General features: G+C 31.5%; 1 protein-coding gene across 1 annotated transcript; it reads left to right on the top strand.

Moving 5' to 3' along the window:
* Positions 1 to 13901: 13901 nt before the first annotated feature.
* LOC101511029 (uncharacterized) lies at positions 13902 to 15480 on the top strand. The gene has a single exon (XM_004498932.4). The coding sequence runs from the start codon at positions 14076 to 14078 to the stop codon at positions 15216 to 15218; it is 1143 nt and encodes a 380-aa protein (XP_004498989.1). The 5' UTR covers positions 13902 to 14075; the 3' UTR covers positions 15219 to 15480.
* Positions 15481 to 16369: the final 889 nt, after the last annotated feature.

Raw genomic sequence — 16369 nt, 5'->3', positions numbered from 1 at the left:
AACCATAATCAAATCCTACACACTTGGAACAAATAGCTTGGAACACAAGAAATCAACAAAAGTTGAATTCTGAATATGTAAATCGATTGGGAAATCGATTTCATAACAAGGGTGTAAGGAAATCTTAAGTGTTTGTGAAATGCAATCGATTAGGCAATCGATTAGATCAATTAAAAATGAAAAATGCACAAGTCAGTAGCCTCTGATTTGGAGCAAATCGATTGGCAAATCGATTGAACATTTCACAAATCAAACCTGATGGTAACACATCGATTGGTAAATCGATTGAATGAGTCACAGTGGCACTCCAGTGCTGAGGGAATCGATTGGCAAATCGATTGATAAAATATCATTTGAAAAATGACCTCACCTGTGACAAATACAATCGATTGGACAATCAATTGTTAACACTTTCAATTTTGATTAAGTTTGGTTGCAATCGATTGGGCAATCGATTGAACTAAACACCAGGTAAAAACTTTTCAGGAACATGCCACCAAATCGATTGACAAGTCGATTGATGTCAAATAGCTGAGTCTCTGTTTTGAAACCAATCGATTGGCAAATCGATTGATATTAAAACTGAGTCACTATTTTTTGAATCACATCGATTGACAAATCGATTGACATCAAAAACCTGAGCCACTGTTTTGAAAACAATCGATTGGCAAATCGATTGAAATAAACTTGTTGAAAACACAGTGAACTCAGAAGTTTGGCAAATCGATTGAGTAATCGATTGAAAATAGTTTTATTAAAACAGTTTCCCAGAAATCGATTAGGCAATCGATTTATACAGGTCTGGACATGTTCTGATGAAAAGTGTTGTTTTAAAGAATCGATTGGTAAATCGATTAGCTTGTATAGTTTCAAGATTAAAGAAAACCAAGATCGCGATAATCGATTGGCAAATCGATTTAGCTCATTTTATAACTTTACAAAATCGATTGGGAAATCGATTTCGTAGTTGGTTTTTCAGAAACTATATAAGATGTCTTTCAATCTTTATTCTCATAACTTCTAAGAACTTTTACATAACTTTTTCATAACTTTCATAATTTCTCTTATGCTCTCAAAAACGGTTCATGGCAACAAACTAACAACTTCATAATTGTGATTACAGATCTCAATACAGTTTGTTGACAATCTAAGAGAAATGATAATGTGCTCAAGAACAATCCATGAATATCCAGATTTGTGAAGAGCAACATTCATAAAGATTGAAGACCCTTTTGTTTTACAATCTTTATTCTTTCTGTAATAAAACTTTGAACGAAATAGAACGCAAGAAAAGCCAGCTCGAAACTGGTGGCTACTTTCTTGGTTGAGAGGATTCAACAAGAAAGAGTCGCACTTTGATTCTGTGATAGGCTGCTGAGTGTCTTCAAGGATCAGAGGGTATTCAATAGGAAAGATATAATTAGAGATTGATAGGTTTCAGGGAGGAAACTGGAAAATCTTTGTAATTGATTCTTTCTATTGAAGGAGAAGAAAATCTGAAATCCGATTGGATTTTCAGGACTGGACGTAGGTTGTTGTGGAACAACCGAACCAGGATAAATCTCTGTGTCTTCTTCTCTAACTCTCTCTCTTTAATTTTCTATATTGCTAACTTTGCATGCCTCAAAATTTAATTTCCGCTGTGCGCTTGATACTGATTAATTTGGTAACGAAAACTGATATATTTTCTTTATTGCGAGGTCACTGATACCAACAATTGGTATCAGAGCCAACTTCTTGAGAGGTAAAACTTATAAGAAGATGGCCTCAACTGACGTTCTGGGAGAAGGCGCTTCGTTAGCTCGACCACCAGCTTTCAACGGTACAGCCTACATGTACTGGAAGCAAAGAATGCTCATATTTCTGGAAGCAAGTGGCATAGATATCCTTGATGCTGTTGAAAACGGTCCGTACATTCCCAAGATTGCAGGAACTGACAACTCAATGATTATCAAGCCTAGAGCCGACTGGTCAGATGATGACAAGAAGAAGGTTGGTTTCAATGCGAAGGCTAAGAACATCATCACGTCCGCCCTATGTGCAGAAGAGTTCTTTAGAGTGTCCAATTGCAAGTCAGCAAAAGAGATGTGGGACATCCTCCAAGAAACTCACGAAGGTACTACTGATGTTAAGAGAGCTCGTGTGAATACGCTCATGCACGAATATGAATTATTTAGCATGAAGAAAGAAGAGTCAATCAGCGATTTGCAAACCAGATTCACACACATAGTCAACAACCTGCATGCACTAGGAAAAGATGTGGATAATGAACAGCAGATTGGAAAGATCATGAGATGTTTAACCAGAGAATGGCAGCCCAAAATTACCGCAATAGCTGAGTCTAAGGATCTAGCAAAGATAACGACAGCAACATTATTTGGTAAATTGAGGGAACATGAAATGGAATTACAACGACTGGATGAATCCGAAATGGAAAGCAGGAAAAAGAAAGGATTATGCTTGAAAGTACAAACCAAGCAATCTAAACCTGAATCCGATAGCTACTCAGATGGATCCAGCAGTGAAAAAGAAGAGACTGAAATCGAATCACTTGTCAAGAAATTTAAGAAGTTTCTGAAGAAGAAAGATAACAAATTCAGAAAACCATCCAGCTCTAAGACTAGTGACATCAAGACAGTTACATGCTACGAATGTGGTAAGATTGGTCACACAAAGTCGGAATGCTACAAACTGAAGAACAAGAATAGAGCTCACAAAGCCAAAAGAGCATATATTGCATGGAGTGACAACGATAACGATGAGTCCTCTGCCTCTTCGGATGAAGAAAAAGTGAATTTATGTCTCATGGCTCACACTAATTCAGAATCTGACAGTGAGGTTAGTTCGCAATTTAATCCAACATATGATGAGCTTCAAGAAGCTTTCAATGAATTGCATGATGATTATGTGAACTCCATAAAACAGTTGTTAAGCACAAAGAAAATGCTTGAACAAATGAATGTTGAACACAAAGAAATTGAAAATTTATGTGAACAACTGAAAAAGGATTCACAAGAAAAATCTGCAAAGTGCATTGAACTTGAAGATACTATTGCATCATTAAAATCTGATTTATTAAATTTTGCAAATAGTAAAGATAAGCTGAATGTCATGCTTAGCAATCAAAGACATGTTTATGAAAAATCTGGTTTAGGATATACACCAAATATGCATGTCAAAAGAAAAAATAAAAACAGATCTGGTATTGGTTATATGCAAACCAGAAATGTCAAACATGGTCAAAAATCTTCTATTGCTAAGAGTATGTATGACACCTTTACTAAACCAAACAAATATTCATCCTTTGATGGCAAATGTCATTTCTGTTGTAGAAAGGGACATTTTGTGTCTAATTGCAAATTTAAAAAATTAGCCAATCAAGGATGGAAGCAAGTTTGGATAGCAAAAGAATCTGTGTTTAAGACTGACCCCCCAGGACCCAATCTGAATTGGGTACCTAGATCCAAAAATTAATTATGTTTTTGCAGGTGTACTTGACATCCACCAAGCAAGATTGATATTTGAAAGTGGATGCTCAAGACACGTGAAATGAGACAAGTATGAGAATCTTGTCTTTAACATTAAATGAAGATTAAATGAAGAAAGATTGGTCAACATAGTTGTGTTGATGACAGAGAAAAAGAGTCAATGGCAGTTAATCAGAAGTTTTGTTTGGGATTAAATCGATTGAGTAATCGATTTCGAGTTTGCTCTTTGTTTGTTTAAAGAATCGATTTGGGAATCGATTTGGTTAGCCCAGACTTCAGATTTTGTGGAAAATATTTTGTAACAATCCCGAGCATCGATTTGGAAATCGATTGATTAAGTGTTCAGTATTTGACTTTTGGGACAATCGATTTGGACATCGATTAAGTAACACGGCAAATCGATTTGGGAATCGATTAGGAAAATGACCGTTGCGTACTTTTTTACTAGCCGTTGGACATCATAATTACACAATCGATTAAGGATTCGGTGTAACGGTAAGCAAATCGATTGGGCAATCGATTGATAAAGGTAAAAGTATAAAAACGAACAGGTCTAAATCGATTTCTTCACTGTTTCAACCCAGATTTATATTTTCTTTCTCTGCTTCATCTTCTTCCTCTGTCTCTGCAACTGATATCTGCAACTATATCTGAACTCTATCTTCACTCATCTCCTCTATTTGCAACCATGGCCCGCGTGAAACAAACACAAGCCCATACTCCTTCACCTTCATCATCTTCAACCAGTGAAACTCCCTCACCGCCACCTACTGTGTCTAAAAGAATTCCGATTCCTACACACAAAATTCTTGCAAAGGACAAGGGCAAGGCTCCTGCTCCTATTCCAGAAAAGATCAAGAAAAGGAAGGAACCACCAAGTGAGAAGTTGTTGGCTGATGCTATGAAAGAAATTGCTCAGAAGAAAAAGAAACCGGTTACTTCACCCCTAGTTAAGAAAACTCCAGCACCTAAAGAGAAGGATGTGGAAGTTATCATTCCAGCAGAGTTTCTTAAACGGAAAATTCATGAAGGCAGAACCCTAGACTTTGGTTTCTTTGATACAGAAGGCTTCACATTCCAGAATCATCTGAGATTTCATGGTCTTGAAGGTTTTCTTTCATCTACTTTGGACAGCTATCCGAAATTGATACGGGAATTTTATGCAAATTTCAAGCTCACTGATGACGGGTTCAAAACTCAGGTTAAAGGTAAAAAATTATCAATGTCTTTTGAAGACTTTGCTGAGTTGACAGGATTGCCATTTCATGGACAATCAATAGACGGCAGTTCTGATGCGGATGCAGCCGACGAAGGTTGGGAAGCATCGCTGGACAGGCACACTGCAGTGAAAGACATCATGGTTGATGGTTTTGTGGAAACCATCTCTTTGCCAATTGGTCAGATGAAGGTACAGCAACGCATGCTCATGTATACATTAACAAGAATGCTTGTACCTCGATCAGGAAATCATGCTGTTGTTCAGAAGCTTGATATTATATTATTATGGGGATTGTCCAAGGAACTTAAGATGAGTTGGACATGGATTGTGCTAAGGCACATGTTAGAAGCTTCACACAGTAAGATCATGTTGCCTTATCCGCAGTTGGTTACAAAGGTTCTCAAGCACTTCAAGGTATCGTTGTTGAATGAAGAATCTGCAAAGACTACACTTATCTTCGGCGAAGCGATTGTGAATCAGATGAAACTGAAGAAAGTAGATAATGTTTGGATTAGACCAATGCCAAATGTTGAACCAACTCCTCCACAAGCATCTGAATCAGCAGCTGAGGCTCCTGCATTTGTTTCAAAGCTGATGGAATTTATGGCAGCTCAAATGGAACACAACGCCAAAATATTAGAGTCAAATGCAAGGATGGAAGCTACCTTGACATCTATCCAAACATCCCTGAAATCAGTTGTTCAGGATGTTGCTGCAATTCAAGCGCATCTAGGCCTCAAGCTATCTTTTGAAGACATAGCGCATATTGGTCGACAAGCAACTGAGGAACCACAGCCAGATCCTCTAGATCGGTCTGCGACTCACGGTGAGGAGACACCAGCTGAGGATAATACAGCGGTCTCTACCTCTCCCCTAGATGATAGTGAGAACCAGCCCACTTTAGGAGATTAGATGGTCAAGTTTCTTATTTGTGTTGTCTTATTTTTGGTTGTCGTGCTGTTTTTTTGCTGTTTTATGTTTTATTAATATATATGTATGAGCAAATGTATTAATTGTTATCATATAAATACTGCCATACTACATCTGTTGCATATTTGTTTTGTTCTGATCTGATATACAAGTTATATGATTTCATTTCCTATGCTTATGTTCTTTAACATAGGGGGAGGAATTGTTTTCTGCCTTTTTGCCTTAATTGACAAAGGGGGAGAAAAATTATAACTTGATAACTTGATAATATGCTTGTTGTTGCATTATTAAGGGGGAGCATCTGATGTTGTTTGTTTTTGCTCTGATACTTAATAATGTAATGCTGATTTGATACATTTTGACACATGCTCTGATGATCTGTATTGGTACATATTTAATGCTATGAATTGGTTTCTTTGGTATGATTTTGAAATGGTTTGATATGCTCAAGTTACAATTGTATGAATTGTCAATTATGCCAAAAAGGGGGAGATTGTTGGATTTTGATCCTTTGATTCCTAATTTTGACATAATTCACAATTCAACAATATTCATACTTAATATGATAAATCTAATATTTCAATTGAGCAAAATTTCAGGAACACCAATTCAATCCTACACACTTGGATCAAATAGCTTGGAACACAAGAAATCAACAAAAGTTGAATTCTGAATATGTAAATCGATTGGGAAATCGATTTCATAACAAGGGTGTAAGGAAATCTTAAGTGTTTGTGAATGTGCAATCGATTAGGCAATCGATTAGATCAATTAAAAATGAAAAATGCACAAGTCAGTAGCCTCTGATTTGGAGAAAATCGATTGGTAAATCGATTGAACATTTCACAAATCAAACCTGATGGTAACACATCGATTGGTAAATCGATTGAATGAGTCACAGTGGCACTCCAGTGCTGAGGGAATCGATTGGCAAATCGATTGACAAAGTATCATTTGAAAAATAACCTCACCTGTGACAAATACAATCGATTGGACAATCTATTGTTAACACTTTAATTTTGATAAAGTTTGGTTGCAATCGATTGGCAAATCGATTGAACTAAACACCAGGTAAAAACTTTTCAGGAACATGACACCAAAGCGATTGACAAGTCGATTGATATCAAATAGCTGAGCCACTGTTTTGAAAACAATCGATTGGCAAATCGATTGATATTAAAACTGAATCACTATTTTGAATCACATCGATTGACAAATCGATTGACATCAAAAACCTGAGCCACTGTTTTGAAAACAATCGATTGGCAAATCGATTGAAATAAACTTGTTGAAAACACAGTGAACTCTGAAGTTTGGCAAATCGATTGAGTAATCGATTGAAAATAGTTTTATTAAAACAGTTTCCCAGAAATCGATTAGGCAATCGATTTATACAGGTCTGGACATGTTCTGCTGAAAAGTGTTGTTTTAAAGAATCGATTGGTAAATCGATTAGCTTGTATAGTTTCAAGATTAAAGAAAACCAAGATCGCGATAATCGATTGGCAAATCGATTTAGCTCATTTTATAACTTTACAAAATCGATTGGGAAATCGATTTCGTAGTTGGTTTTTCAGAAACTATATAAGATGTCTTTCAATCTTTATTCTCAGAACTTTTACATAACATTTCATAACTTTCATAATTTCTCACAACGCTCTTAGCTGTTCATAACAACAAACTAACAACTTCATAATTGTGATTACAGATCTCAATACAGTTTGTTGACAATCTAAGAGAAATGATAATGTGCTCAAGAACAATCCATGAAGATCCAGATTTGTGAAGAGCAACATTCATAAAGATTGAAGACCCTTTTGTTTTACAATCTTTATTCTTTCTGTAATCAAACTTTGAACGAAATAGAACGCAAGAAAAGCCAGCTCGAAACTGGTGGCTACTTTCTTGGTTGAGAGGATTCAACAAGAAAGAGTCGCACTTTGATTCTGTGATAGGCTGCTGAGTGTCTTCAAGGATCAGAGGGTATTCAATAGGAAAGATATAATTAGAGATTGATAGGTTTCAGGGAGGAAACTGGAAAATCTTTGTAATTGATTCTTTCTATTGAAGGAGAAGAAAATCTGAAATCCGATTGGATTTTCAGGACTGGACGTAGGTTGTTGTGGAACAACCGAACCAGGATAAATCTCTGTGTCTTCTTCTCTAACTCTCTCTCTTTAATTTTCTATATTGCTAACGTTGCATGCCTCAAAATTTAATTTCCGCTGTGCGCTTGATACAGATTAATTTGGTAACGAAAACTGATATATTTTCTTTATTTCGAGGTCAAGATACCAACATTTAATATTTAAGTTAATTTCAATATTTAACAAACAGACCCTTAATAGTTAATGTGATGGCTAAGCTGAGTATTTAGACATGTGGAAGTTTAACATAACAAAAGAAGTGTCAGGGGTTAAAATAGTTGTTTGGGGGATGTGTGTGGGGGTGGGCTGAAGAATCCCATATATATTGCCTTTGGAGTAATAATAATGCGTCAACATTTTTTTTTCATCCTATAAAATTGTATTTATTGTTAATTTAAAGCTTTAACTTTTATCTTTGCAATAATTTATTATAATAAATATTTATCGTTGAGGGTGAAAACATCATATATAAAACCACGGTGAAAGAGAAAAATATTAATTACATAACATAATATTAATTACTAATGAATTTTATATTTGCAAGAGTTTATTAATTCTTTTACATTTATATTATCATTATGATATATTTTTATATCAACTCATTGCTTATTATTGATTTCCAATTTTCAGATATATAATAATATTTTTATTCTCTTTCTTTTACCTTTACATATTTTTATGGATCTCGTATACTCTTTTATTTTTATGTTCTATATTTCAATATATAAGACGTAAAATTATATTGTCTTTTTCTATAAAATTATAAAATATATTAATTAATTTTTTTAAAAAATATTTATTTAAATGAAGATAATTAGGTTATCAATCATTTTTCTCCCATTTAATGATTGAAGAATAATTTTGAAAAGATAATATAGTTATTAAAAAAAATTAATATAAAAAATAACTTTTTTTAATTTTTGTGTTTTAGTCGTTGAGTTCTTAGATAAGGAGGTAGTAGATCGTTCTAAGTACAAATTAAATGTGTAAAACATACAGAGTCATATTATAATATTAAGTGTGTTTTTTTGTTGTAAAAGCAAAATGATTTAAAAAAAAACAAAATGACTTTTCCATCAAAAAGAAGCAAAATGATTTTATTAATAAAATGATTAAGTATTGCATATACATTTTTCTTTAATTGTGTATTTTTTTTATGCACATAAAAAACATAAATTAAATACAGGAGAAAAAACAAAGATAGGTTAAACTATTTTAAAGAGTAGGATGTATTCTAGATGTAAATCTATCTTAACTCAATAAAAGTAATGTTATTGAAATATAAAATTTAATATAAAATAAAACACACATATAAATAGAGAAAAACAAAAAACAAAAAGATAGATAAAACTACTCTTAAGAGTAGGATATACCTTAGATATAAATTTATCTTAATCCAATAAAAGTAATTTTATTGAAATACAAAATGAAACTCACATACAATATCGTATAAAGAAAATATAAGAATTACATCCAATATATTTCAATATACAATATTATATTTATGTCTCATTTTGTGTCCCAATAACATTACTCAAGAACGTACTATTAAGTAGCTCCCTTCTCAAACATCAATGAAATTTCATTTCTTAGATGTCTAATTCCACCAAAACTTAGATCAACATATTGGCATTAAGACCATAACTATGGTGTTTGACTTACGTAATATAATCTTACTTTTAAGCAACATTGATGTAATCTTTTGTTTGCATCTTTTTATTTGTACTCAATCGAATTAAAAATCAAAATATTTATTACGAGCTACCATTTGTCTAGACAATTAACAAAACAAGAGAAATAACTAATAAAATACAATTTATGTTTGAACAAATTGATTCATAAAAAATCAAATTTTAATAATTGATTAGTATACAAAATTTGTCCCATGATATTTATATAATAAAATTATAATTTGTGTATTTTAATTTTATGTTATGGGTAAGTGTATTATAATTTTTCATATTTTTATCATGAAGATTTTTAAAAGACACATGAAAAAAAAATTAAAAAGTTCAATTTAAACTAATTAGTTCGTAAACAATTATATTTTAATTAGTTTATTAATGACAATTATTTGTCTCGTGTATATAATTTATATAACAAGTTATAATGTATGTATCATAATTTTTTGTCTTGTAAATGATATTCAAAAAATACACTATTAAAAAATTGGAAAAAATCATTTGAATTAATTGATTTATAAAATATCATCTGATGAATGTCAATTATTTGTCCGATGTAATTTATATAATAAATTATAATGTGTATTTTTTTTTTTACTCGTGTAAGTGCATCACAATTTTTTTCACATTTTTATTTAAAGGATATTTTTCTCCACAAATTTGGGTTTGAAATACTTGATTATTGAAAAACAGTCTCGTAACGAATTGATCAATGACATACATCTTTCATGTATGTGATTTATACAGTAAAGTAATAATTAGAAAGTATGACAGAGGAGAGAGGAGATGAAAAAGATTTAACATAAAATTAAATTTAAATGTATTTTTTTCTCAATATTTTGATTGAAATAAGATTGGATTCATCTTTTGCCTTTCGAAAAAAGATTTTATTCATCTTTATCTAAGTCGGGGATATTAGCTCCAAATTTTTTGCCCACAACCTATTTTGAAACATGTTTTTATGTTAATATCAATTTTTATATTATTATTTTTGTTTATAATTTATAATTAAAAAATGTATTTTATTGAATCAATCTTACTTGTTTTTTTTATTTAATCGATACAAAATTTAAATAATCCCATACTTAAATCAAACATAAGAGGATCGTATTCAAGAACAGATCGAAAGGGTGACAAGAATAGGCCATTATCCTTCCCTCCTATCTCAACTCATTATATATATATTTAATTATATAAAACACATATATGTTATTTAATTAATATGTACACAAAATTTTGACTAGAGTAATATTTTTTATTAAATTTTATTTATCTTTCAGTCAAATTTCAAATTATTTTTAAATAGTCCGAATAGATTATCCTTTAATTTGAACACTTATTATTATATAAAATTAAAATTATCTTATCATTAAAATATATTATATTTCACATATTTTCTTTAAGTTATAAATCTCAATAAACTTTAATAGTGAAATGATGAACAGAAACCTCTCATATTTTATTTAAACACATAAGAATCCAAATCCATCAATCTTATTTGCTGCCACTAGGTACTCATTATTCCCACTGTCTTACAATGAATAATTCAATCGACAATTTCACATAAATTAACATAGTGTATAAATAAAAAAACATAAAATAATACTTTTTGTTAAAAATATCATCGATATATTTACTATAATCATTAATTTAAAATAAAAAATATTAAATTAATTAAAAGAAAAAATAATTAATATTAACTCATAAATTAAAAACGTTGTATGTTTTAAGATATTTTTTTTTAAAATAAATTATTTACTATGAGATGAATTAAGTATATTTTTTAGACGTCCTTAGGGGATTTTTTATTTTAATAACTCTATTTAAATATATATATATATATATATATATTTTTATTTTAAATTATATACTAAAATGTCCTTTTTATTGACTTAGTTAGAGGTCGCCATTTGCAAAGGCGACTTCCTTAAAGAAACTTGAGTTTGCAATAGCGACTTCGTTAAAGATTTTTGTTTTTTTTTCGATGTGCTTTAGAAAGTCGTCATTGTTACAACAAACTCTCAAATTAAGTTTTGATGAAAATAAACAAAGATTAATTAAGAATGTTAATTATGATTCTAAATGTTATGTTAATTTAATTTGTGATTTTGAGTGAATTAATTCAAAGATAGAATTCAAGCAAAACAAAGAAATCAGATAAAAACTGAACAGATAAGAAAGAATAACATTCTGGACAAAATTTGTGAAAACGGATAATGTTCTCCAAGATCAAGACTGATCATCACAATCCCAAGATAAATCAATCTCCACAAGTTCAAAGAAGATTATGTCTCTGGATTTTACACTTATATTATCAGTATTTGACAAGGAACAAATAACATCCATTCTAATCAAAGAAACCATTCGAATCACAAAGAGAAAATGTCATGAATCAAGCAAGTTCAAACAAGTATGAATCTTCTCCAACTTGACTGTCAAGAGAGTTAAACGATCTTGAATTATACAAGACATCCAGATTAATCAAGAAGACATCCAGGATGATCAAGATTGAACCTCCAAATTGATCATCAATCTCTAGAAAGTTCAAAGACTAGAACTCCAGATTGATTATCAATCTCTATAATTTTCATTAAATTATGCAGAAATTCATCATCATTCTCCAAGCTGTTTTGACAGAATCAAAACTCCCGATCAAAACAAAATATATCTGAAGTATAAAGGATCATTAAGCACAAGAGAAATCTGATCAATAACAAAGAAATCAACCTAGTCAACAGAGTTCAAAAGTTTTCAAAAGGTTGAATATTTTTATTCATATATATTGGTTTTGGTCAAAACTGACAGAGCACTACCAACAACTCTTTTGACCATTATTAATTACTCTAAAACGCCTATAAAAGGAAGCCAATGCTCAGGGAAATTGCCGAAGTTCAAGTGCTAACAAGTCTCATGAAATCAATCACATTCACATACTTGAAATTCTCCTTTCTCAAGAAAGAATCAGTTTTGATTATATCTCAATACTCTGTTATTATTGTACTGAATTCTTTGTAAAGAATCGAATTTAAAACAAGAGTTGAGACATCTTAGATTCTATCAAAAAATCTCATTATTATTGTAAAACTCAAACTATAAGAGTTTAGTATAGTTTGAGTATATTGTAAGAAATCCTATCAAGGTTGATAGGTTGCCTAATTAAATCTCTTTCTAAGTGGAAATAAATTAAGTTTGTAACAGATCAATGTTGATCTGAGCTAGGTGTCGTAAAACAAAAAAGGTTCTTTGTTTTGAACACTTAGTGGAAAATCTCACAGTTGTGAGGACTGGACGTAGCCAAAGTTGGGTGAACCGAAATACATATATGTTTGTGATATTTTTTCTCTTATCTCCTTATTTATTAAGTCTGATTAATCATTTAAATGAAAACATAAACTGAATTTCTAATTTTAAGCTAATCAATAATGTTCTTCGTTTTCTAATAAAAAAGAACGTTGTCTGTTTTTTTAATCAAGATCATTCTTAAGTTAAATCCTTAAGTTCTTTCAGGAATTTTTAAATAGAAACATTTACAATTAAAACCCTCATTTCCTTGTAAATCGACATTGTTACTTCAACCATTCCAAAAGATGACTTCTATGTATCTTTGAAAAGTCGTCATTTTAAAAGGCGATTTAAAAAAAAATATTTTAAGAAAACAAATATTTAAGGAAGTCGCCATTGCAAACTCGAATTTTTTTTAAGGAAGTCGTGTTTTGAAATAACGAATTTAATTAAATAAAAAAATTAATATATAATTTTGAAAAAGAGTATATTGATAATTTTTATATTAAAAAATAAAAATAAAAAGCTCCCCTAGGTAGTGAGTATAGTGATGGTTTTGTATGTATGTTTGGTTTATTAAAAAAAAGAAAACGTAGGTAGTGAGTAGTAGTGGTAGTGATGAAGCATTGATTGGTGGCGTAAGTGTAAGAGAGATGAGTTGGCGGCGAATAGCGAGTATCCAATGAATTGATTGCATTGCATGTAATGGATGCGACATGTGGAAATGAAACAAATGTAACCGACTGTTTCATTGATGAAGAATATGAAACAAGACAACTCTATTCCAATGGTCATAGGTGTTTTCATGCATGCCAACTTACACCACACGCGTTATCAATTCATCACACGCTCTCTTTTCCTCTCATTGGCTCTCTCTTTATCACCTCTTCACTCTATCGGTGCTCATAACCTATCACTTTATTGTATGTTCCCTTACACTCTTCATTTTAGTGTTTAGTTAATAAATGACAATTAATTAGTTAATTAAAATTGGGATTGTACAAGTATGGTATGGTTGTTATCCAATAAGATGAGTATGTGTAAGCATGCATGGACCCACTATTAATGGCCAATCCCAAAATGTCATCTCTCATTAGTCTAACCAACACGTACCCACCGTACAATTCCAAGTGTCCCTTTCCCCTTCTTTCTCCCTTCATGTTGCCTTCTTCTCATTCGTCACTTTTCATTACTCTTTCTCCTTTCATTTATTCAATCTTCCCTCTTTCTTATATACTATATACTATATACTACCTTCCTCACTTCATATTATTATTATCCCAACAACAAACACAACTTCGTTTCAATTAAGGTTCTTACCACCAACATGATCAAAACCTTAAATCCTTACCCCAATCCAGCTAAAACAGCTGAAATTATGTCTAGGTATAGACCAATAGCACCAAAGCCAGAAACTTCTTCAATCACTGAACCTTCAAATTCATCTTCAAACTCTCTCTCCCAAAAAATCAAACAATCTCCTTATCTTAGAAACCTTTGGCCACAATTACAAGCAAGACCAACAAGAACAAGAAAAAGAGGTAGAGCACCTTTATCATTACCCTCTTCACTCAAAAGACCAAAAACACATGTCTTAGCTTTTTCTCATCAACCTTTGCATGTAACATCATCCTCAAAAAACCTTTCTTTACAAGGTTTTGCTCCTCCTCCTTCACTTCCTCAACTCCCTCTTCCAAATCATCGAATTGGGGTCCTTAATTGCAATTTTGAAAAATCAAATTCTACTAATTTGGTAACACTCCCTCTTCTTCCATGTTCACCATCACAACATAATGTATCCAAATTTGACATAATTACCAACAACAACAACCCTTTTGAGATCATAGATTTGAACAACACTTCAATTGAAATTCCTCAAGAAAGAGACCTTTTACAACAACTACAAAAACCAGCTTGTAACAACAACAACAACAACAATGTTACAAATGTGATAGCACCTCAACCAATTCGTCCAATTGGTTCATGCATAAGTGTTGGTTGCATCAATCAAGATTCAACTTTACCATCTGCTGTGAAAAAAACACCAAAAAAACCAGAGGAATTAGAACAAGAAGTTGAATCAGAAATTCTACCAGCTGTTATATCAGATTCAAACAACAGAATCAGAATGGCAAATTCAGCTTACAAAGAAATGGTGGGTCAACCAGAATGTTCTTGGCTTGGATCAATGATTAGTAATGGTAATGATGGAAAAGTTCAATGCAAGAGGATTAGTGGTGAGGTAACTCTACATCTTTGTGATAGTTTGAATATACCAATTTGTTCAAATGGGTTTTCTTGTTGGGTGAAGATTGAATGGGAAAATCATGAAGAGAAGAAGAAAATGTGTGTGAATGCTTTTTGTGATGTTGTGAAGTTGTGTTGTGATCAATCTAGAGACTATGTTTTTACATGGAGGTTTCATACTCGTAATTGCAGGGAAGCTTCTGAATCCAGTTGTAATGCTTGATCAGAATTCAAATGTGCATATACTTCTCAGTACTCTATAGTATCAGTCATTTTTAATTTCTTCTTTCTTAGCTATAGAGATACTATAAGTGTATATACTAATATAGATAGTATTAGGGGATTAAGTAAAGTGTCTTTTTTTTTTTTTTAATTAAGTTTCTTTTTTTTTTACTATGATGTGTACAAGACCTTGTGCTTCAAAATATGTGTATGAAACAAGCTGTTTAATTACTGTAGAATCAGTATAGTTACCTAATTAGCACTTAAATCAAGGTATTTTATTTTTCTCGTGGTCTTGTGGATGGAAAATAAGTTATTGGTAGGGAATACTATTAAATCTAATTAGTCAAAGTTTTTTTTTTAAGAAAATCAATCATTGGATGAAATAAGTTCTTATAAAGAACTTTAAGAAGGATATAAAATAAGGTCCTATAAAGACTCTTTATAAAAAAGGCAATTTTATCTTACAATTGGATAATTGTATTATTTGAATTAGCTGGAATTGATCACGTGTGTGTATTATTTGAGTTACATTGGGTTGCGTATTATTTAAGTTACACATCATTGGGATGGATCACGTTATTTTAGTTTTAGTTTTAATAAAATAAATTTTTTGATAATTTTTTTATTTTACCGACACATTTTTTTTTTAAGAATATGTCGTAGTATTTTTTTTTTTGCGTGACCAATGTTTTTTTATTTCATTGCTTAAAAATTTTAAAATACACCCAAACATAATAAAATAAAAGCCACACTTTTGGTAGAGCATGAGCATAGTCTTGAATTATAGAATTATACTGAAACCAATTAGATTTGGCTATTTGCACATTCTACTATCTATTTGCGATCCATTTTGGTTAGTAACAATACCCAAACTTCACTTTCCATTGGATTCATTTTATATTCTTCGACTCCAAGAACAAAACTAATTTTATATCCTCTCATAGTGTTTATATTGCAGTATTCGGGAGATTAAAATATAAAAATTAGACATTAATATTGTCCCTAAAAACATTTGAAGTTGTCTTGAAATTAGTTATAGTAGTTAGGATGTAATGAAAAGGTTGGAAAGTAAAATGAGATGTGGACGCAGTTTGGGGAAAAGGATGGCATGTGTCACGTTTTCATGCCAAAGGGCGAGCGAGACAGTAA

Source organism: Cicer arietinum, chromosome 4 (genome assembly GCF_000331145.2).
Source record: "Cicer arietinum cultivar CDC Frontier isolate Library 1 chromosome 4, Cicar.CDCFrontier_v2.0, whole genome shotgun sequence".
NCBI classification, from domain to species: Eukaryota; Viridiplantae; Streptophyta; class Magnoliopsida; order Fabales; family Fabaceae; genus Cicer; species Cicer arietinum.
This window is presented reverse-complemented; position numbering and strand designations above follow the sequence as displayed.